Source organism: Gymnodraco acuticeps, unplaced genomic scaffold, assembly GCF_902827175.1.
Source record: "Gymnodraco acuticeps unplaced genomic scaffold, fGymAcu1.1, whole genome shotgun sequence".
NCBI classification, from domain to species: domain Eukaryota; kingdom Metazoa; phylum Chordata; class Actinopteri; order Perciformes; family Bathydraconidae; genus Gymnodraco; species Gymnodraco acuticeps.
This window is the reverse complement of record NW_022991258.1, coordinates 545,703-568,674: the sequence shown is the minus strand read 5'-3', so window position 1 is coordinate 568,674 and position 22,972 is coordinate 545,703. Positions and strand designations below refer to the sequence as shown.

Genomic DNA, 22,972 nt, shown 5'->3' with positions numbered 1-22,972 from the left:
AAAACATGTAAATAATACTCTGACATTTACTAATTCCAGCTCAATATAAAAAGTTTCATAGTAGATGTTACTGAGAAAATTTAACAGTTTTATGAGTTGAATGTAGTCTCTTGTTTGCTTGACATCGTGTTTCCTGTTGATTGTATTTTTTCTAGTCAAACTCTGACTGGTGTTTATATCTCAAAGCATGTCAGGTTAAACTATAACCTTTGCCTTAAGTGACTTGTTCTCACAGCATGCACAATAACAGGAACCTCAAATAAAGTTAAATGGAATTCAGCCATCCCTTATTGTTTACACCTGTGCTTTTCCTAAGTCAAAATGCCTTCTGTGGGAAACTGTGACAATTTGAGCAACATTGGAGTCGTGTTTCTGACCATCCAGTATCTGTAAATCAAATATTCTCCTAACTTCAGCTGCTCAATGAACACCAGTGGGACCAACACATCAATTGAATGCTAAAAAGCGCTATGGAGGTAAGGGGAACTGCATTGTGGGGGGATCACTTTGCCACTATGTGTGACCACATTCACATTTTGTGACCCATTAAAACATATTAATTATAAAGAAATAAACTGTACAGATGATGCATTACCCATTTTCCTGCCCTTCTCCTCTTTGCCTTTTGAACTGTATTGTCAATGCTGCTGGCTTCAGACGGCTGAGGATCTTGTTGGCTCTGTTCCTGTCCAGACTGTGTTTCCTCACTCTGGAGAGTGCTTCCTCGCACGCTTGTTCTCTTCTTCTGCTTCCTGTCTTTCCCTTGGTGTTGCTTCCACTGTCATTCTTGCTTTTCCTCCTCTTCCTTTCCTGCCAGTCGGGACTCTGATTCAAACTCTGTATTGCTCTTTGGTTCTTCAGGGTCCACTGCTTGAGTGTTTTGGACATCTTCTTCATCTGCAATGGTGGGCAGTGTTTTGTCACTGGTTTCCTTCTCTTTGATGTCTTCTTTTGAAGGAGGCTGGATGTCATGAGTGTGGGGTTTTATTTGAGCAGATAGAATCTGTAGAGGTAAGATGCCACTATCAGCAGCGTAGTCAAGATCAACAGGGATCTCTGACTCGGTGCTACCATCTGTTTCCTCCAGCAACGTCTTTCCGTCTGTTACTATTTCGCCAGACTTTTCCACTCTTTTTCTTCTTTCTCCAGCATTTCTGGATCTCCAACAATCTCTTTGTTTACTTCTTTTTCTTCCATCTCTAGTTTGTCCTCTTCCTCCTGTCCCTCATCCTCCTCAATGGTCTCCACAGTCTCATCAGACTCCTCCTTGCCTTTGTCCATCTCATCTTCATCTTCCTCTAGCACTCTTTCTTCAGCTTCCTGCTCTTCTTCTGCTTCTTTCTTCAGGAGGTCCACCAACTCCTCTTCACTAAGCAGGACTGCTGTAGGTTTATCGCTCTTTTCAGTCACCTCAAACTCTTCCTCCTGCTTGCTAGCATTAGCATTAGCATTGTCTTGAGAGCTCAGTTCCTCATCGTCTTGCTCCTGGCTGCTGGCCTCAAATGTGACTAAAGTTGGTAAGATCTGCGGCTCGTTGGCCTCCTCTGCGACAATGTCCTTATTTTTGAGGAAAGACAATATACATTTTACAACAAGGAATCATGTTATGTTTAAAATATAATTTTGAGAAATTAGTTAAGATGCCTGCTCTACCTTTTCTTTTGTTTTATGTGAAGTCTTATGCAATCCATGATGTTTTCCATGATGTTTACTTTTGACCTATATGTTATGGGGATAGTTGATTATGAACATTCATTCAGTTAAGGTCAAAACTCCAAATAACAACAAACCCCCTCCATTTTTCAGTATAAGTAAGAAAGATATCTCACAGACAGAGCAAATGTTGCTGACAGTAAGCAAAGGAATACTAAGCAGGCCCTCATACCTGAAACAATGAAAAGAGTAGTTTATAAATTGGACAAATATCGAGACAACATTTATTTATATATATTCATTAACATTACTGGGTGTTTGCCGAGTGAAACCTCAATACTGCCTAAACAGAGCACATTATGAACACCAATACAATATAATCTGACTCCTATACGGTCAAAAACAAAGACAAGAACTTGGCAAATCTCTCAAAGTTAAAATTAATGAGTGAATGTGTGTCCTGACAACACTTTCATGATGAGCAGAGTTGCGGGAATGGCCTCCACTGTTGTCAAGGTTACAGGCCTGAGATGCGCCTCTCTCTCAAAAGTCACATTCAGAGCTAAAGTAAACATCAGAAACTACCAGACTGGAAAAAAGTTGACTTAGTCCACACACTTTTTGTCTCTCTGGATGGAAACAAAACAGACACTATGGGCCTGTCCAGGAGAACAATGGCTCTCTGGCTCGGCCCACTAAACACCAAATAGGTGCAGACAGGGGGGGTGTATGTATGAAAATCCACCCAAAGTGGTAAATCAAACTATTTTATTTAATATTAACAATAATAAAGTAATGTTAAAAAAGAAACACATCAGCGTTCATTTTATATTTTAAATCATATTCTTAAATATATATATAACATTATTATATTTAAAACATTTGATCATTTAAGGATTTTTTCATGAGAACTTTAATATTTACAACACTTAAGGTATAGGTTATATACAACCGTAAGAGTGCTTAATTTTAATGTTTCTTTATTATACACAGCTTATTAGTATACATCTAGTCACTATCTCTTTACATACAATTAAATAGGGCTTCCCATTACACAAAGTTAAGTTCAATATAAGTAAAGGCTATCATACAAAATCTCCAGTATAAAACAAGGCATGCTTAATGAAAAACACAAAGTTGGTAAACAGCAGCATTTTGTTACACATCTAGATTTGATCATTAACTAATATACATACAAATCAATGGAAGATTTTAGTTATTTGGATTTTACCTGAGGCTGGCGGTAACAAGAGAAATGAGAATCCTCGTCTGTGTTGAACCTGTGAAGGTGTCCTTTTGTATTAGAAACAGCGCTCACACTGTCTACATAAACTGGCAAGCTGCACACACACACACACACACACACCACACACACACACCACACACACACAACACACACACAACACCACACACACACACACACACACACACACACACACACACACACACACACCACACACACACAGACACACACACAACATACACACAGTTTTCTGGGCTTAGGGTGCCAACACTTTTTTTACTTTGGGAGGGTCTTTGGGCTATAGAGATTCAGAAAGAGGGAGGGCAACATATCCTATATACACTTCCTTTAGTCTTTAATTTTTCTTGACTATTTTTTATTAGAATGTATACAAAACAATAACCACAAAAAATGAAATCTGACTATATAATAAGATTAAAGTGTGTTGTTGAGGATAAGCTTATGATATGTAGACACATTGTTAAATCACACAAAGGATAATATAGAAAAATAAAATGAGTAATGTAATTTTAACTCTTGCTTTAGTGCTGTTTTCCTTATCAGTGATGTCTGCAATTTTTGAATGTAATGTCTATCTCTCAAGTTGGAATGATGTTGTGTTTAGTGAATATTTGACTGAAGTTGTTTCGGTAGCTTGTTGATGACAGAATAAAACCAAACCAACAAATTATTTTAGCCACTAGATGTCGCTGCTATGCACAGAATGAGTTGTAGTTATGTTCACTATTGCAAGACTTTTTCAAATCTTCTAATAATAATTCAGTAGTATTAATTGACAGATAATTTTTATGTTGAGTTAGATTTGTAATGAAAATATAGATTTTCTGATTTCAGAAAAGTTAATAAAATGGACCTTGAGGTGAGATTTGTTGTCAGCCACTGCTTAATACTTGACACTGAAAAGTAATGGGTTAGGCATAAAATGATAATGGTCAAGTACAGTCTCTATATATTGTAATCAAGTACGATACATTTTCAGACTGCCCATAGCTGAGATCAAGACTTAATACTTTCATTACAGTGCACTAACTAACTTTAGTTGACCAAGATGGTGCTCAATAAAAAACAGGAAACAACTCAAACCTGCATCACTTGTCCCTTAAGGATCAGCTGTAAATACCACTGCTCTATTAGTAGTCTTTCTTGGTGTAAATCTCCAGTTGCAAGCGATAACCTAAACGCATCAGATGTCTGGCTGAATGCATCAATATTTTATAAATACTTGAGTAACCTTTGGGCAGACACTGTTGACTGCCACAACGAGCATCAGTCGTCCTCTACTCACTCCTCCCTTTTTTCTAAAGCAGGACTTTACAACAACTGGTAGCTGTGGTTTCTGGCAAACAGCTCCAGACTGCTGAACATCCAGTCTAATTACATGTTTCGTTTGCACGGTTGAAATCCTAAATGAGGTTAAACAAGGAATTCTTTAATCATATTTAAGGCCGCCTCACCATATATGGAGATCCAGGAAACAATTATGAGCCTCAGGGAGGAAATATAGAAATCTTTATTTAGCCTTTCTACTGTACATGCCCTATTTCCAAGAACGAGGTTTATCCAAAAACATCATATAACGGTGAGGACAATTCAAGTTTCAAGCCTTTATTGTCTTTTGCACATTAGCTACAGCTACATAAACTTAGGTTACAGGCTCCTCCAACAGTGCAACATATACTGTATATATAGAACAAATAAAACAGATACAATAGTGTAAGAGAATGGTTTACAAAACGTGTATTTGGTTTTTTTCAATCCTTCAAGTCATTCCTCATGTGGTTAAGGTGAAAATACTAATCAAGCTGTACAAATATAATAAGAAATAATATAACTTGTGGAGGAAACTTCTGTGTAGCAATGCAGTGGGAGTCACCGACTCAGGAAAGAGACACGGTAGAGTAGGAGCTTTGATGTCAAACACTGATGGTTTATTTGGAGCTTCGGCCGGAGAATTCACATCACAAGTCACAGCAGCCACGATCTGACTGCACGGTAGAGTTGCCACGTCAATTCTGAAGAACTCTACCCCAGACCCATGTATTTAGCTAGTTCCGAGAGCATCATCAACATGCTGCATAACAAGATAAAATCATAACACCTCTGTCAGCTGACGTCAACAGGCAGGAACATAGAATCATAACAGGTCTATCAGCTGACGCCAACAGGCAGGAACAGGGAGACAGAACACTGAGAGCACAGCAGCCAAGGTTACGAGGTGCGTGTGCTCAGTCAGGAAGTTGAACTGATAAACTGGGTCAAAGTTATGGGCCTTGGAAAATATTCCCCAACATAACTAATTGTAGACTAGATAGTATAAGGAGAGAAAAACATCCACCTCACCGGAAACAAGCATGACCCCATCTGGCCCTCCTTTCCTCTCTGAGTGGGTGAGTTTGTTTTCTCAACAGGCCACAAACCTATGTTTTAGTGCGCTGAACTATATTTTACTAACAACTTCAGAGGGGGTGGAGAACTTGTAGTGACTGAATGCAATAACTGCGTGTGCGTGTATTTGCGGTGTGTATGTGCAACCACTATCTTGCCAGTGTGTGTGGATGTTTTTTTTCACCGGAACAAATACACCTTCATGTGTGGAAAGGAGATATCCGGGAGGAAGTGATGCAATCGTTTTAATTACTTATATAGAGTGATCCTTGGAGTTTCCTTCAGCATATCCAAACATTGTGCTTTTACTGCCTCAACCACCAGCTCTCCAGCTCAGAAAAGGCTCTGGGTTCTCCTGTTTGCTGCTTCACACACTGAACAAGGACCACTGACAACATTTCTCTCAGCAGCTCTGCAACTAACAAACAAAGAGGTACACTTTCACATATTATACTTTATAACTGTTTTTTCTTGCTGGCAATACAACTACAGGTTTATGTTGCTGATGTATTACGATGGGTTAACATTATTTAAAACTGCCATTGCTTTAATTTGTATTATTTATATATATATATTATTTTAGAGTATGGATTCATTGTTTATTGATTATTTATTAATGTTTCCTTTTTGTGAATTTGGGTTTTTTACTTGCCCCAAATTTCCTTTTGGGAAACATACAAAGAAGAAGTATTTCAAATGTAATTGAATCAAATGTGTAATAATATTAATCACATACTGTATGTCTGTTACAGAATGAGGGGTACCGTAGTAATGTTTTGCCTGATTGGAGCCGTTTTTGCCAACCCAGTAAGTAAATAATACAATTAGTGTAAGACGTACTTTTTGATGAAAACAATATACAATTCAATGCACATTTTGCACATAATATATTCTTTGTTCTACTAAGGAATATGCATAATATACCTATGGCAAACAAATTAGAGAGTTTACTTTATAACACTTAAGTGTTGCATTTCAGCCCGCAGTAAGAATACGTATATTATATAATAACTATAACTAAATAACAGCAGAGCAGGAAGGCTCAGTCATTCAAGAAAACATATTAGAGAGTTAAAACACACATTTATCTTTGACTATCAACTGACCTGTTATTTCTCTCCAACAGATTTTTTTCAGTGCCATTTCGGAATCAAATTCGCTTGACTCAAACTCGGTGAGTGCTTTTCTGAATCGCACTTTCCTAATATCATATTTGACTCTTTGGGTTTCAGCATAGGAACTCAACATTGTTTAAACATAAATCATTGACTGCAGGCACCATGGCTCCTCCGTCATAGTAAGCAGAAAACCCAACAATAGGTGTGGTTGCTCAAAGATCTCAAGACAATTCCCATTCCAGACAGCTTTGTTTACTATACTATGTGTCTGCAGCCATAGCTTGAATGTGATGATTGTTTCTGTTGCAGTTGTAAGGTATAATTAAATATATTGCGATATATGCTTACTTTGTTTCTCTTTCACAGACTGAAAGTTTGTCAGTTTCACAATCTTCAGAAAATGACACCTCAGAGCTTCAAGTAATTAGATTGCATTACTTTATTGTCATTACAAAATGCAAGCACAGTGTAACAAAATTAAAATTAAGGAGGGTCTAACCAGGGTGCAAAACAGTCAGTTATACACAATTATCAGAAGTATGTACAAAATAAATGATACAAAAATAAAGGTAATAGATGGGAAATGTATAAATAAGAATAAATACACAGATAATAATAAATACAGTGAATACAGTACTGTATATAAAACAGTAATGTACAAGGATAATTGCGCTTCAGCACAACACACGACAACAACAACTAGGCAGTATGGGACAGCGTTGGGTTCATTGTCAGCAGTCTGACTGCTGAAGGGAAGAAGCTGTACGTAGTCCTGTTGGTTCTACCCGGGAGGCTGCGGTAGCATGTCCCAGAGCGGGTGCCACGTAGGGGGATACACAGTGTATGGTTTGGGTGTAATGCACACATTTATCCCAGTAAGGAGGACATTATTATTTTCTGATGCAGATTGAGTTTTGCATCACTTTTCATTGCTGATCTAAACCTTAACTGATATGTATTCCTTTTTCTGTTGCAGAGCTCTGAAGAAAGTAACTCTATTCACGTAAGTTAGTTGGATTTGTCAATATTATGCATGACCCTAAGAGGGAAACATTGAATCTTTTGATATAATTAAATGAAGGATGTTCTGTATAAATGTCTGAATTATCCTTTTCATATTTTCAGAGTCAGAGCTCAGAGTCAGAATCATCAGAATCCACATCAGAGGACAAGGTGGGTTGGATCATCACTTTTAACATTATTGTCATTCGTAAACTAAATTACATTAAGCATGTTCCTGGTTGTTTCATAACCTCAAATTCATCTTATTTTAAGAGTTGAGGATGTTTATAGCACAGACTCTAGTAGTATCTTTAGTGCAGAGAAGCCCAGTAAGCACAACCAAATTAAGAAATACTGTACTGATCTGTGGAAATAAAATGTAGAATATATTTCTATAATTATTTTCCTTTCCCACAAGCAGGACTTCAGAGGAGAGTAACACCAATCAGATGAGGATGTTGCGGTAAGACCAAATCAAGTATTTTGTCAAATCTAGTATGTTGCCAATTGTTAATGTGACGCAGGCCTAATGCTGGACTCTTCTAAGCTCATCCTATTCACTGCATTTCCACAGATTGATCTTATTGATTGAAACCAGAGATGATAGGCATGGGCAGCGAGGAGAATATTCGAAAGGTGGATCAAAAATGAGTTTTTTTATTTACATTTCCATATTTAACTAAAAGATAAAAAGTGAATAACCACTATGCTCTGCTTTTTCTCTGCATCAGAGTTGGGTCAACAGTTCGCAAGTGTCATCAAAGACCTGATTGCAGAGGACAACAGCAGGATGGGATCAGGGCTCAACCAGACCACCTGACTGAGAAACAGCCCACTCTTACCTCCACCAGCACAAACAGCCGAAAGCAGCAAGTGAGAGCACCAGCAGTGAGAGCACCAGCAGTGAAAGCACCAGCAGTGAGAGCACCAGCAGTGAGAGCAACCAGCAGTGAAAGCACCAGTAGTGAGAGCACCAGCAGTGAGAGCACCAGCAGTGAAAGCACCAGCAGTGAAAGCGACCCAGACCAACGAGACCAGTGAGGAGAGTGACAGCAGCAAGCGAGGAAAGCAAGAGCTTGGAGGACAGTAATGCTAGTGACAAGCGATGAGCTGCAGCAAATCAAAGCCCCAGACTGTGGTGAAGGGAACTCAAAGCTGTGAGTATTCTTCCAGGATAGGAGACGATGCTCAGTACTCAGTGGACAATCTAATGATGCCAGAGGAGGCTGAAAGGGAGCTACATTAAGGAGATGAGGAGATGCTCTTGTGCAGCTTTTTGTTTTAACCACTATGAACTACTGCACAATTGAATGGCCTGGCCTGAAGACTTCAGACTGATACATTTAAATCTTGCCCATCGCTTTAGAATGTTAATTTTGGCAATATAATGTTACCTGCAGCTGATTTATGTGTGTGGGTGTGGTGGTGTGTGTGTGTGTTTGTGTGTGTGTGTGTGGTGTGTGTGTGTGTGTGTGTGTGTGTGTGTGTGTGTGTGTGTATGTGTGTGTGTATGTGTGTGTGTGTGGTGTGTGTGTGTGTGTGGTGTGTGTGTGTGTGTGGTGTGTATTATTACTGTGATTAAGATTAAGCATTTACTTTTGTTTTGATAATAATAAACATATAAGTAACCATGGGTATTGGTTGCGGGACATTTTTGTATAATCATTCAGAGTGTAGTATACAGTGTAGTATATTAAACTTCACACTATCTCTCTCTCTGGTTTAGAGGGTCTAAAGATTGGTTAATTATGGCAGGGGCCCAGGGTTTGTCACACATACATGTTTTGTCATCAGCTATACTTAAAGTAATTTTTTTATTTTACATTTGTTCATAAGTGCTTAACGCACTTGACAGTTCAGTAAGGTAAAAAGCAACAAAAAAAAAAATCTGTCTCTTTCCATTTACTGGTGAGAAAAGCAATGGAAAACGAAGGTAAGGACTCAGTAAGTTGCCATATTGTCCAGATTTTGTTTAGACACTGGCCAGCCATATAGAGAAAAGATTCCAGGAGTCTTGTAAAGAAGACAACAAAACATATTTCTTCAAGGTGTTATGAAATATAACCAGTAGTAGACCATTGTAAAGTGATTTTGGTACTTTCCTGTATCACCAAAATTAAGCTAGATTTGTGTATTTTAACCATAAACTGTGACTTTAACCAACGAGAGACCATTAATGGTGGGGTAGGTAATTTTGGAGAAACCAGCTCGAGTCAAGCCCCCAGTAAGTGCGCCGGACTCAGATGAAAATATTCGTGCTGGCCAAACGGCGGTACTACACTTCCGTGTGGTTGCCAGGCCCGGAACACTTTTCCCATAGAGAGGCGAAGTCCCTCCCCTTCCCGAAAGCCTCCATGGGACCCCGGAAGCGGAAAAATTATACATTGACAGTCAATGGAGAGAGAAAGGTATCTTTTGATCCCGTTTGAATTGTGCCAACGAATGACACATATGATGTTTGTCATTTAAAAGAACATTTTGCAAGTCAAAAAAAATAAAAATGTGTCGTAAAACTGTGAAGTACACATTTTTTTCGTGTGAAACCGCTCAAGTGAACTACAGGTCTCTCGTCTCGCACAATACGCGTCACCAACATAAAGATGGCCGTCACGTTAGCACATTTCACCACATTCTTTCAGAATGAGAATAAAAGTATTTTACGAGGTGAAAAATCACTACAAGTCTGGGCACGTTGAGAGCTGTACCTATATGAAAGGGGAGTTAGTTCGGTTCTGTAAGAGCCAGCATGCGGGACCGGCTTTACAAGGTTTCAGGTGAGTAATATGAGTGGCAATGTGTAACGTTAATGTCAGCTAGCCTAACATTAGCTAACAAGGTACACTAACGTGTTTTGTTTTTAGCAACTAGTTTTCTCCTTAAGAACTTCGTGGTCTCTGTGTATGCTGTGGATAACATTAGTGTTCACAAGAACAAGGTACACTCCCGTGTTTTGTTTTTAGTTGCTCTTCAGATTGAAGCGGCCCAGTTTTATATCGACTATACTGTATGTGTGATCTCCTTTTTCTCGTTGTGTCATTTGAGTTTATTTGCTGTGTGTCGATTCAAGGATTTTGGGTATCTAGTCACAGCTGTGTGTTGACTCCCTCTGGTACACCGGTATGTGTTTTTCCTAATGTAGAGAGCATTGATTAATTAATAAACTACACCTGAGTCCTAGATCCTGACCAAATCCTTTTTATTGTTGATCAAATGTTTTTCAAAAACGTATTCATACACATTTAGAAAAATCCAATGTACAATCACAACCAATACAGCACAAATTACAAAAAAATACAGAAAAACAAACAATAACAACAGACAAGAGGACAAAACTATGGGAAAATAAACCCTCCCACCCCCAGATCCGGACCATCCTTGTATTATTGCTCATTCAATCTATTATAGCATGCTAACAAATGGTACTTACTTTATTTTTACAGATCTGCATGGGAGACGATGGCGCGATGCAGAGCGCTGTCTGTGATTGTGCACAGGAGATGTACAAATGCAGCCACGCTGCAGCATTGGCAATATTTGCCATGTGGCAGATCAGCTCCATAGATGTTGAGTGCCAGTGGAGGAAGCCTGGCACTTCCAAAGTAGTCCAGCCGGTGTCTCAACTTTACCATCAGCGAGAGGAGACATACAACCCACTGGCCAGAGACATCGCCAACTGTCAACTGGGGGGGTTGTAAACGAGGCCGAAGGGGTGAAGGCTTTTGTGGAGGCCTATCAAGTGACAGTGTTCGAATCGAGTCTGGTCTCTTTGTGAGTGAGTCGGGTGTTCTGGGAGCATCACCCGATGGACTTGTGCAGCCATCGGCCCTGCTGGAGGTGAAGTGTCCACACAGCCAGAGGAACATGACCATCACGGAGGCAGTCCAGTTACCATCCTTCTGTCTCCGTGCGGAGGGTGGGTCATATATTCTCAAGGAGAATCACCCATACTGGCACCAGGTCCAAGGGCAGCTGCACATCACAGACCGGAGTCTCTGCTACTTTGTTGTGTGGACCACGAAGGAGGCGATCATCATCCCCATCCCCAAAGACCCTGCATGGCATGGAAATCTCCTCCTCCTGGAACAATTCTACACCCAGCATATGCTCCCTGTGTGGCCAGTAGAGAGGAGGACATTTCAATAAACATACTCTTAACACCCTCGGACTCTGCGTTGTGTTTCGTATGTGTGATGGGGTGTTATGCAGAGGGGAGGAAAACAGGACACAGCAGATTGGGATTGTGGTGGAGATGCTGAGCAGTTATTTAATTGTTGCATGTAATTATTATTATACTGCGTGCTTCATTACATTGCTTCTTAGTTATTCCATCTTTTGCTGTAACATGGATCTGTATGTAACTCTATATTTACTTGTTATCTACCACACTTCCTTCTACATCATACACCATCATTATACATGATGATGTATATAGGATATATATATTTGTATACATATCTGTAAATTGTATAATTGTATTTAAACGTCTTTTTGATCTCAAACTGAGTAAGATTGACAATAAAGTTGACTTTGAAAAATATATATATTCTTTATGAAAATAGTTGACTGTTGTCAAATGAATCCAAATGAAACGTTGGACTGAACTACAACTACGCCTTTAAATCTCTACGGACTGTTTTTCAGTGGGATGGCAAGTTCCTATCTTTAAACATTTATTAGTTTTTTCTCAGAACAGATTTAATTTTCTGAAGTTAATTTAACTTTGCCGACCATGTAAGGTCATCATTAAAAGGTACAATCAATTTGTTTAGGGTTGACTAAAATAATGAAAAACATTCATTTGGATAATTTACTGACAGAATAAGAAACTCAATGATGCTCTACTCACCTGTTCCCTTTTTATAAAGTGAAACAGTTGAAACGATAGATTTTAGTAAACTTAAAAACAACCTTCTCCAAAAGCTATCAAGGAATATACCGAATACTTGTTTTAGAACTTTATTACATATTTTTATATAAATAGTTTGAATGATCCATAATTGACAGAAGCTTGTGTTTACACTGACCTGTTACTCATATATTAATGTCTTTGTAACTTCAGTAAACCACTACCTCACTAATTTCTTTCATTCATCACGGTTCAGTAAACTAAGTGATACATGAACCAGTTTAATCATTATAATAACGTAGGATTGCAACTCTTTGAAAATGTATGTGGCTCTTAAAAGAGCTGTTGTGTTTGGGTGTGCTGGTCTCAGGTCAGTCTAAGCCCTCTCTCCGCGGATGCGGCGGGACAGCTGGATGTCCTTGGGCATGATGGGGACCCTCTTTGCTTGGTTCATCTTACTGGGGGGCAGCTACATGGATGTCGGTGCAGTCCACAATCATTGCGCAGTTGAAGGCAGAATGAATTTATTATTGACTCCGAATGAAGCACAACTTCATGTCATACAATACAATGACTTTATTTGTAATTGTGTCAAAAAATATGAGCATTGATTAGCAAGCAGGACCTGCAGGAACAGAGAACGGTGATGGAGCTGGGAAGAGAGAAGAATAAAGAAAACGGATCAACTTTATTATCGGATATTAAAAATTCAATTTCAAAACAAGTTGCCGCTCCTACAGTTTTCTAGTATGTAAAGATGATTTCACATGACCTATGCAAAATATCACACTCAATACATGTGTGTCTCTGGGGGGTGCATTGTGCCTTTGATGTATATAAATAATATACCATAACCAAATACTATTACGTACAGTGGAAATCAGGTTGCCAGAGCAGGTCAGTGTGCATGTTCCTCAACGTCTCAGCAGTTACAGGTGAGGTAATGAAAATAAAAGAGAAAAAGGTCAGTAACAACACTTTAAAGTAACAACACTTTGAATAATTATCTCTTCTAACAATTTTCTCTCAATAAGCACACAACGACTGTCTTTCCAACAAACAGATTGTCATCACAATGAAACACGTCCAGAAGAATGTCATGCAAAGCTCCCTGCCTGCCTTCGACTCTCCCTGAACTGCTTCCTTAGCACCCGGTGGAGGGCGCAGTAGGCTACTCTTCAAATGTTTCACGAAATACTTACCATCATGTTTGGTTACTGTTTAACATTTTGGTTTACTTCATGTAATAAAATAATAACTTCATGGTAAGGCTACTAAAAATGACAAGGCTAAGTAATGTAATGCTAACTAACGTGCTCGCTACTCGTCGCTACTAGCTAGGTAGCTAACTTGACTATGTTCCATGCACAACATGTATATTACCTATGATATTACCTGATATGTCTGATCCAGCGACTCCTGGTCCTTTCATCAGACGGGAATCGATAGAAGGAGCAAGTGGTATGATCACTTTTATGACTACAACCTGGTACAAAGCACACAGGCATCTTGTAAAAGTGAATTTATTTTTAGCGATCTATAATTTATTGGAGGGAATAAATCAGTTATGAGATCTTCTTCTTCTTCGCTTTAATTACGAGTCTTATTATAAATCACCGAGCATGCCTGTGACATCACTTACGCGACCCAGAATGGGATTTGGGATTTGTAGTCTTTGTAGTAGCGTATTTTTCATAGTCTTATATTTCAGCAGTTTTACGACAAAATGTGACTTTTTTGACATGGAAATGATTGTTTAAGATTGACAAACATCATATGTGTAGTTCGTGGCACAATTCAAACGGGATCAAAAGATACGTGTTCTCTCTCCATTGAATTCAATGTAAATTTTTCGCTTCCGGGGTCCCATGGTCCGGAAGTAGATGGGCGTGACTTCGCCTCTCCATTGACTTACATGGGGAAAGAGTGGTCTGTAACTCGTTGGATAATTTTTTTTTTAAACTAAATAAACTACCCAGTATGAACACTTGTATAGCCCTTATTAAAAACATTCGTTCCTCAAGTTGTAAAAATTAGCTAATAACGTTATTCTGAGTTATTTCCCTCTGCATTATGAACACGCATCTAACCCACGGGACCGCGCCGCCCGGCACGTTCATGTTACGTGTCCCGACCAATCAGAGCACACTGTGCTCACAGGGAGGGTGGGGCTGGAGCTATTGGAGCTACAACGAGCCGTTAAAGGCAGAGAGTGAAATTCAGTGAATACACGTAGTTTACAGAGATGCTGTATGAGAAACCAATGTGAGTTGCGTTTATCTTTACCCATGGATGCACAATAAGAACGGACCCATATCGTCTTACTGCCATCCCACGGAGCTGTAATAATGGATATATTGCACATGTTTGCTGTAATTCATTATCATACATGGGCTGTATGATTAAATCTTGTACCGTAAATGTTGTATTAAATAAAGTTAATATTACCGACATTATTAACGTCCCTGTAGCTTCGTATTGCACTAAGAAGCTTATTGCACTGTATATACATATATATATATACAGTGCAATACTAATTTAATGCTAAATGAAGCTCTGTTGGATATCACTAGATCCTGTTACAGCGTAATATAAGTACATAACGATTGATGTGTACATTAGCATCATTACTAGCTAGCCGCTAACTGCCGCCTCGTTCATATCAAATCCATGATAACAACATTCCATTACCATGCTGTCATGAACGCGCGGTGCTATTACGTGTACGCAAATTGACGTGCTTGATGTGAACGAGCATTTTGGTTAAAGTTGCGCATGCTCTATGAGTGCACATACGGGTACTTCTCAGGCATGCTGGGTAATCTGTAACGTTTCACTCTCTCAAAAGTTGGGCCATTTTATCATCATGCGCTAATGAGCAGCTCTCATAGGAATGAATGAGGCCCCGCCTCCCACACTGTATCCAGTTCTTATTATACATCCATGCACTAGAATTTGAAAATACACAACCGGAAAAAAATCTGCCACTTCCTTACAGAGCCCCTCCTCCAACACACACGAACGTGCACATGACCAATGAGGGCACGAGATAAGTTTGTGCACAGATGGAAGGCTGACAGGCAGGTAGACCATCCAGTTATTTTAGCCGGGCCGGCTAAAATGATTGGTCGTGCTTTTTACAGTACTACGGCTTCCACAAATGAATTTTTGTATGGATTTTTTGTCAAAGCACTTAAGATATTCATTGCTATCGGGATGTTAAGAGCATTCCATGGAATATAACAAAAAGTGTATCTCGAGCCGGTTTCTCAAAATTACCTACCCCACCTTTAATGTGTGGAGCGAATTTGATAGCACTACAAAAGGGGAAGTCATCTTGTTACTTGATGACATATTTTTGTTGAAGGTCGTTTCGACGTTTGACTTTGTAGATGGCACCTGGGCCCCCTTGTCCATTTCAGAGGACAGCGTGTATCGGATTGTTTAAAATATGATTGAATTTCCTTTTTTAAAATACAAACGTGGCCGGTTAGCTCAGTTGGTTAGATCAGGTTCCCATCCCTTTATTGTGCCAAGGACAGGCAGATACATTTAAAAAAAGTCGCGGACCGGTTGTCAATTTTAACTGATTTTAATATTTACTCACCAGCAGGTAGCAACAGAGGCTAATTGTATGTAACAGCCTGAACAAATAATAGAACAATATGCATCCAAAACATATTAACAACGTTTAAAAAATAACCGGTGTCGTTTTTTGATTTTTCGGAAAAACGGAAAACCAAAAAACCGACGTTATTCAGTTTTTAAACCAAAACGGGAAAACAGATAAATCAATGTTTTGGTTTTGTTTGTATGATTTACGGATAATCCAGTGATGGAAAAACGAGGTGAAGGCGCATTATGAAGGAGCTGTGTGTGTGTGTGTGTGTGTGTGTGTGTGTGTGTGTGTGGTGTGTGTGTGTGTGTGTGTGTGTGTGTGTGTGTGTGTGTGTGTGTGTGTGTGTGACACTGGCATTTGTTTTCAGAAGATATGATAGTGACGTTCGTTCCAGTGCACGTCCAACAGCATTTAGCACTACATCGAGATTAAGATTAAACTAATTTATTTTGGGAACACCCGCATATAGGCTACCTATGGAGTTAGCCAGATGTGTGTAAATTACTGTTCATGGTCATTTGAAAACAAATGCCGGTGTCGGACAGACACAAACACAGAGCTGAGCAGAGCTAATATGTGCAATAACAATAAAGTTGAATCTAAACTTGAGCAGGAACAAATGTATTTACTTCGTACATATCTGACATTAACGATTAAACACATGTGTGCATTCTTTATAAATGCAAACCGAGTCAAGCCGACTCCGGAGGTGGCGGTATGCACCTTCAAGTTGTTTGCAATCCGCCAAAAAACCGAGAGAAGAAAAAGAAGAAGACGAAGCCGACTCCGAGCTGTCCGACTTCAGGCGAGCTTTTTGAGACCTCCCCCGGCTGCGATCGGCTATTCTCGTCTACTTTCGAGGCGAGCCGCAACGCGTCTCAAACAAGTCTATTGCATAGAGAGGCGAAGTCACGCCCATCTATTTCCGGTCTATGGGGCCCCGGAAGCGAAAAATTATACATTGAATTCAATGGAGAGAGAAAACGTATCTTTTGATCCCGTTTGAATTGTGCCACGAACTACACATATGATGTTTGTCAATCTTAAACAATCATTTCCATGTCAAAAAAGTCAAATTTTGTCGTAAAACTGTTGAAATATAAGACTATGAAAAATACGCGACTACAAAGACTACAAATCCCATTCTGGGTCACGTAAGTGATGTCACAGGCGATAATGCTCCAAGTGGTTGGTTCACTTTTACAAGATGCCTGTGTGCTTTGTACCAGGTTGTAATCACAAAAGTGATCATACCACTTGCTCGTTATATCGCTTCCCGTCTGATGAAAGGACCAGGAGTCGCTGGATCAGACATATCAGGTAATATACATGTTGTGCATGGAACATAGTCAAGTTAGCTACCTAGCTAGTAGCGACGAGTAGCGAGCATTAGTTAGTTAGCATTACATTACTTAGCCTTGTCATTTTTAGTAGCCTTACCATGAAGTTATTATTTTATTACATGAAGTAAACCAAAATGTTAAACAGTAAGAGTAGTCATGATGGTAAGTATTTCGTGAAACATTTGAAGAGTAGCCTACTGCGCCCTCCACCGGGTGCTAAAGAAGCAGTTCAGGGAGAGTCGAAGGCAGGCAGGGAGCTTTGCATGACATTGTGATGACAGTGAGAGTGAGTCAATCTGTTTGTTGGAAAGACAGTCGTTGTGTGCTTACTGAGAGAAAATTGTTAGAAGAGATAATTATTCAAAGTGTTGTTAATTTAAAGTGTTTATTTTCTTTACCTCACCTGTAACTGCTGAGACGTTGAGGAACATGCACACTGACCTGCTCTGGCAACCTGATTTCCACTGTACGTAATAGTATTTGGTTATGGTATATTATTTATATACATCAAAGGCACAATGCACCCCCCAGAGACACACATGTATTGAGTGTGATATTTTGCATAGGTCATGTGAAATCATCTTTACATACTAGAAAACTGTAGGAGCCGCAACTTGTTTTGAAATTGAATTTTTAATATCCGATAATAAAGTTGATCTGTTTTCTTTATTCTTCTCTCTTCCCAGCTCCATCCATCACCATTCTCTGTTCCTGCAGAAACTACGCGCGAATAAACGCGCGAATTGTGGCGCAAAGGGCGTTCCATACAACAAAGTCCCGTACGGGACACGCCCCTTTTGGCTAAATTAAGACCAGAGGCCAGTTATCGTCAACCAATAACATTGTGTGCACTCTCACACACAACCTCTCACTTCAAATAATGTGAAAAAAAGTTGTTATCTTACTATGCATGTTGCTTCTTTGAACTAAGTGAACATTCTGGAATGAATTGCCTTGAACAATCCTTAAAAATGTGGCTTGTGAGGAATATGTAAACGTTTGTATTTAAAACAAACCCATGACTAAGGTTGGTTCAAACATTGCTATGTATTGTATTTTAGTTAATTCTCCTCACATGATAACTATCTCAACCTTTACCTAACCCTCTGACTGACAGAAGCTCAGCTGACAGAGATGCACTTTCTCTATTTTTTATTTCTTTACCACAATTCACCTATTCGGGAGTCCTTCTGTGCACTCCAAAAACTGCAGATCTAACCAAGTGTAATAATCTTAAATTTAGATTCTAAATCTAGTTTGTCTTGATTTGAGTTTAAATAGCTTATCTAGTGCTTTCTATGGAAGATTTTTTGACTTAATTCAAGTAAATGTTACTTGCCTTGTCTTGATAAGCAACTTTGTCTTTATTTTAGTTATGTTTAACTAGAAACAAGGGACCTGTCTATAAAACATCCAATTCAAGGCTAAAAAGCCTTATTTTAAGCACTAGTATGGCAAGAAGAAAACAAATTAATTTCAAGCATCAGCTCTGTGGTTAACATAAGTTATTTTCCCAGCTGGTAAAGACAGTAAAAGACACAATTCAAACAAGAATTAACATCTATTTTAATGATAATCAAAAAATGAACTGATAATCATCATAACACACTCTCCTAAAGGATATGGACCAGAATAACTGATAATATGCATGACATTGACTCTTGAGGTAGGTGTGCAATCTCTACTCTGTTACTGCCCTGGAACTGGTAACACGGTGGGGGTCCCTGAGCAGTGAGGACACTGTTGGGAGGGGCTGCCAGCTACTCAGTACCCCTCCCTCTTCCTTCAAGCAACGTCTCTTTCCCCTGTTATCTGGTCTCTTATTATCTATGGCAGTGGTTCTCAAATGGGGGTACGCGGACCCCTAGGGGTACGTTGGAGTACTGCAGGGGGTACGTGAGATTTATTTTTATGTTAATTGAAAAAATAAATAAATACCAATTTTAGGAAAAGTAAGGAAGTTTGAGCATTTATATTAACAGAGTTACACATATTTCAAAACGCGAAGTGTAATAACTGCAGTGGCCTCCCTGTCAGCATGACAAAGATCCTCAGTGAAGCACAAGCCCATGTTTCACTACATTGTAAGTACAACTTATTAAAAAGATCAGTTCAATGCAACTAATGTCGTCTTAGTGTTATTGCATGATGTTAAAATTGGTTTGCCATGAATTTAGTGATGGATTGTAAACATTTGAAATGTAGCATTTAAGTGTTTCTCAGTTACAAGGTTGTTGTTTTAATAAATCAGACACAGATGGTGCAGCACCGTACCTCTTTATATAGGCATTTCTTCCCTAACAAATTGTTTTTGCGCTGATCAGGGGGTACATGGCTGCATTTTTTTTTCAAAGGGGGTACATTATTGAAAAAAGTTTGAGAATCACTGATCTATGGCATAAGCAATACTGGACAAAGAACAATATCTTAATTTCTGAGATTATGGTGCATTTATCACACCACACATGTTCAAACAATCCATGCCACATTACACATTTAAACATGAACAGCTTAACACACCAAGTATGGCTGAGCGATATGGATAACAAAAAAAATATCACAATATCTTTGACTTGAATTTTCACACACTTCATCAGATGTGGACGACTATAACGATTGCTCTCAGAGGTGTGTGCGAATTTGGCGCTTGCTGCATTATTTAATTATGCGAAGACCCGCCCCTACTCTGCTTTGGCCCTGAAAGAAGAAAAACCTGAATGTACATCCATGTGGTGTTTGTCATCACTCATAAAGTCGGAAAATGTGTGACTTTACTTACCATGTGTTTGTCAGATGCTGGATCAATGACAATATCCACTAAAAGATGTAAACAACGAATGCCAGTACTATATTATTTACATCGAGAGATCCTCCTCAGTCCTCATTGTTTACAAGTGGATGGCTGTTTGTGTCCAAATGATGGCAAACGGGGAATTTCCTATTTCATGAGGATCACCTGATGCACCACAAGCCAAGCGCCAGCGGAATGTAACACGTTGTTCAGTTCACCTTCACCAGAGAGGCAGGACAGCGACCAAGAAGTGCAGTTAAGGTAACGTTAGTAACTGAACGTAGGAATAAAAGTCAATAGGCATATGTAACATATTAGTGCTTTCAATTGATTAAGTATTAGTACATTCATTGGTTAACTGTTAGCTGAATTAGCTAAGATAGCTAGCTAACTACGAAGCACGTGTTGCTAGCTAACCTTAACCTCACTAATGGGGTATGTAAAAAATAAGCTAGCTAACGTTAACTACTCTCAGATAAATACACTGTCTGTAAGGAACACAACATTAGCCGACGTTAATATCATACGTTTTCTTTTGGTATTCAGTAATTGTATATGTTAAAAGCTAGCAGTTAGTTAAAAACGCAAAGGGTGGTGGTAGACTAGCTAACGTCGACCTAGCTAGTTCATAGTGAATCACAGCAATTTTACAATTTAGTGTCTGATGCCTTTTTAATGTGTTTTTTTTGGGGTTGACTTTTAAAATGACAGTGGCCGTCTTTTCCTGTAAATTACAGAATGCTTCTTCATGGTGAGATGGATAGATTTGATGACACAACTGTGTCACTCTTAAAAGGTAAATCTCTTGTTAATTATTTAGACATCTAACATCTGTTTTCTCTGTATCAAAGTTCTATTGATTTTTACACTCAGGTTTTGGACGAGATGGGCCGAATTCTAGAGGCAGGCAACAAGAACTTCACTGACCAGATCAAAGCCAGATGGGAAAGCTTTTGCGAAAATGCGCTGTTCTTTGGAGTGTGGAACAAGTCGTTGAAGCCACCAATGGGTCTGGATACATGTAAGCATAATGTATAGATAACACTGATGTTTTATAGGTTGGGGGTGACCATTTCATGGCCGCATGGGATATGATTGTATTAGCTTATTTTCATTATTTTGATAGGACAGGATCTCCTTTTTGATGACTGAATTATGGCAAAATGGTAGTTATAAGGTAGTAGTGGTCACTAGAGGGTTTAAACACTACTACCTTATGTCATGCATACAGGTGACCCTTATTGTTTTGCTTTCCCTTGTGCAACTGACAAGTGCTTTTTATATCCCCTGCAGTGAAAGTGTCAGGGATATTATAAATTCACCCCGACCGCTGCCCCCCCACTATCCAGCCAAACTTTCAGTTTGCTGATCCAATAACTGCAATCGTTTTTATTTCACTCTTTCATTTCGCTGTGCACATTCAATATCCCTAGGAGAACCGTTTGATTTTGGTGATCCCACGCTCTCTGTCTTAGCGCAACATTCAGGCCAATTTTGAAAAAAAAGTAGCACCAGTTTATGTACAATTTCCCAAGGTGACATTAAGATTCATGTCGCTTCAGGGATACTGTCGTTCACCAACAGCATAGTTTTTCCATGATTAGCTTATACTCCCTTGGGCTCTGCACAGAACTATTTTTTTGCTTTTGTGCTTACTTTTCAGTTACACAACACTTAATGTCAAAGTCAAATTGCCTAACAAAAACAAGCACAATGCATTTGATCATGTATCCATGTTGTTTTTCAGCTGGACAAGCGATTGCTTTGATGAAGGCACTTCCCTCAATGTTTCCTTCGCCAACTGCCCCACCCAAAAAGCTTGGGTCAGCAAGTGAGGCACTATTCCATGTTCTTGAGGTGAGTCTGAGTCAGTATCAGTTAAACTGAAATAAAACTTGATATTCCTTGAGGTTTAATTGTTTTCTACTTTTTGTCTCTACTTTGTTGCTCTCAGCCATCCGAGGACCCCAATACGTTTCTCCAGAAACGTTCCATCACCAGTCCAGTCATCCTAGACTCTACTAACCTCCTCCTGGCTGTTGGCAAAATCCCACTGATGACCCTACCTAGGGAAATGATGCACGAGGCTCCACTCATCCTGATGGGGTGTTTTAACACCTTCCACCTCACCTACCCCAAATGTGTTGCTACTCTCCTATCCGTCATCCAGACTGAGGTACTGAAGGACAGTATTCACGAGCGTGACCTTACTCATTCATACAAAAAAGCAATAGCTGAATGGGCAGAATTCACAAAAAAGTAGAGAACTTGAATTCTGTGTCCAATTACATTACATTATTACATTACATTGCATTTAGCTGACGCTTTTATCCAAAGCGACTTACAATAAGTGCGTTCGTCCAACAAAATACAACTTGAAGAAAACAGAATCATAAAAGTACATCAGGTTTCATAGAGCTAAAACATTTCAAGTGCTACTCAACTGGCTTTAGAAAAGCCAGTCCTTTATTAGTATAAAAGTGCTTCGTTAATAGTTCTATCGCTCGAAGTGGAGTCGAAAGAGATGAGTTTTCAGTTTGCGCCGGAAGATGTGCAAGCTATCTGCCGTCCTGATGTCAATGGGGAGCTCATTCCACCATCCTGGAGCCAGGACAGCAAACCCACGTGTTTTCGCCGTTGGGAACTTGGGTCCCCCTCGCAGCGAGGGCGCAACGAGTCGTTTGGCTGATGCAGAGCGTAGTGCACGCGCTGGGGTGTACGGTTTAACCATGTCCTGGATGTACGAAGGGCCAGATCCATTCGCAGCATGGTAAGCAAGTACCAGTGTCTTGAAGTGGATTCTAGCAGTTACCGGAAGCCAGTGAAGCGAGCGTAGGAGCGGAGTAGTGTGGGAAAATTTAGGAAGGTTGAAGACCAGACGAGCCGCTGCATTCTGGATGAGCTGCAGAGGTCGGATGGCACATGCAGGTAGACCAGCCAGGAGGGAGTTG

General features: G+C 39.5%; 1 protein-coding gene, 1 long non-coding RNA gene and 1 pseudogene across 2 annotated transcripts; 2 read left to right on the top strand and 1 right to left on the bottom strand.

Annotated features, from left to right (window-relative positions):
* Window positions 1–607: 607 nt before the first annotated feature.
* Window positions 608–2,943, bottom strand: LOC117562008 (annotated as a pseudogene).
* Window positions 2,944–5,598: 2,655 nt separating this feature from the next.
* scpp1 (secretory calcium-binding phosphoprotein 1) lies at window positions 5,599–8,855 on the top strand. The gene is given in 8 exon segments (XM_034239745.1): window positions 5,599–5,735; window positions 6,055–6,109; window positions 6,429–6,476; window positions 7,397–7,423; window positions 7,546–7,593; window positions 7,845–7,885; window positions 8,154–8,468; window positions 8,533–8,855. Coding segments are annotated over 7 exon segments (669 nt in total). The 5' UTR covers window positions 5,599–5,735; window position 6,055; the 3' UTR covers window positions 8,669–8,855.
* Window positions 8,856–20,192: 11,337 nt separating this feature from the next.
* Window positions 20,193–22,010, top strand: LOC117562001. Its single transcript, XR_004571474.1, has 5 exons — window positions 20,193–20,282; window positions 20,759–20,817; window positions 20,895–21,042; window positions 21,769–21,878; window positions 21,976–22,010. It is a non-coding gene; the product is annotated as an uncharacterized LOC117562001 (long non-coding RNA).
* The last annotated feature ends 962 nt before the right edge of the window (window positions 22,011–22,972 follow it).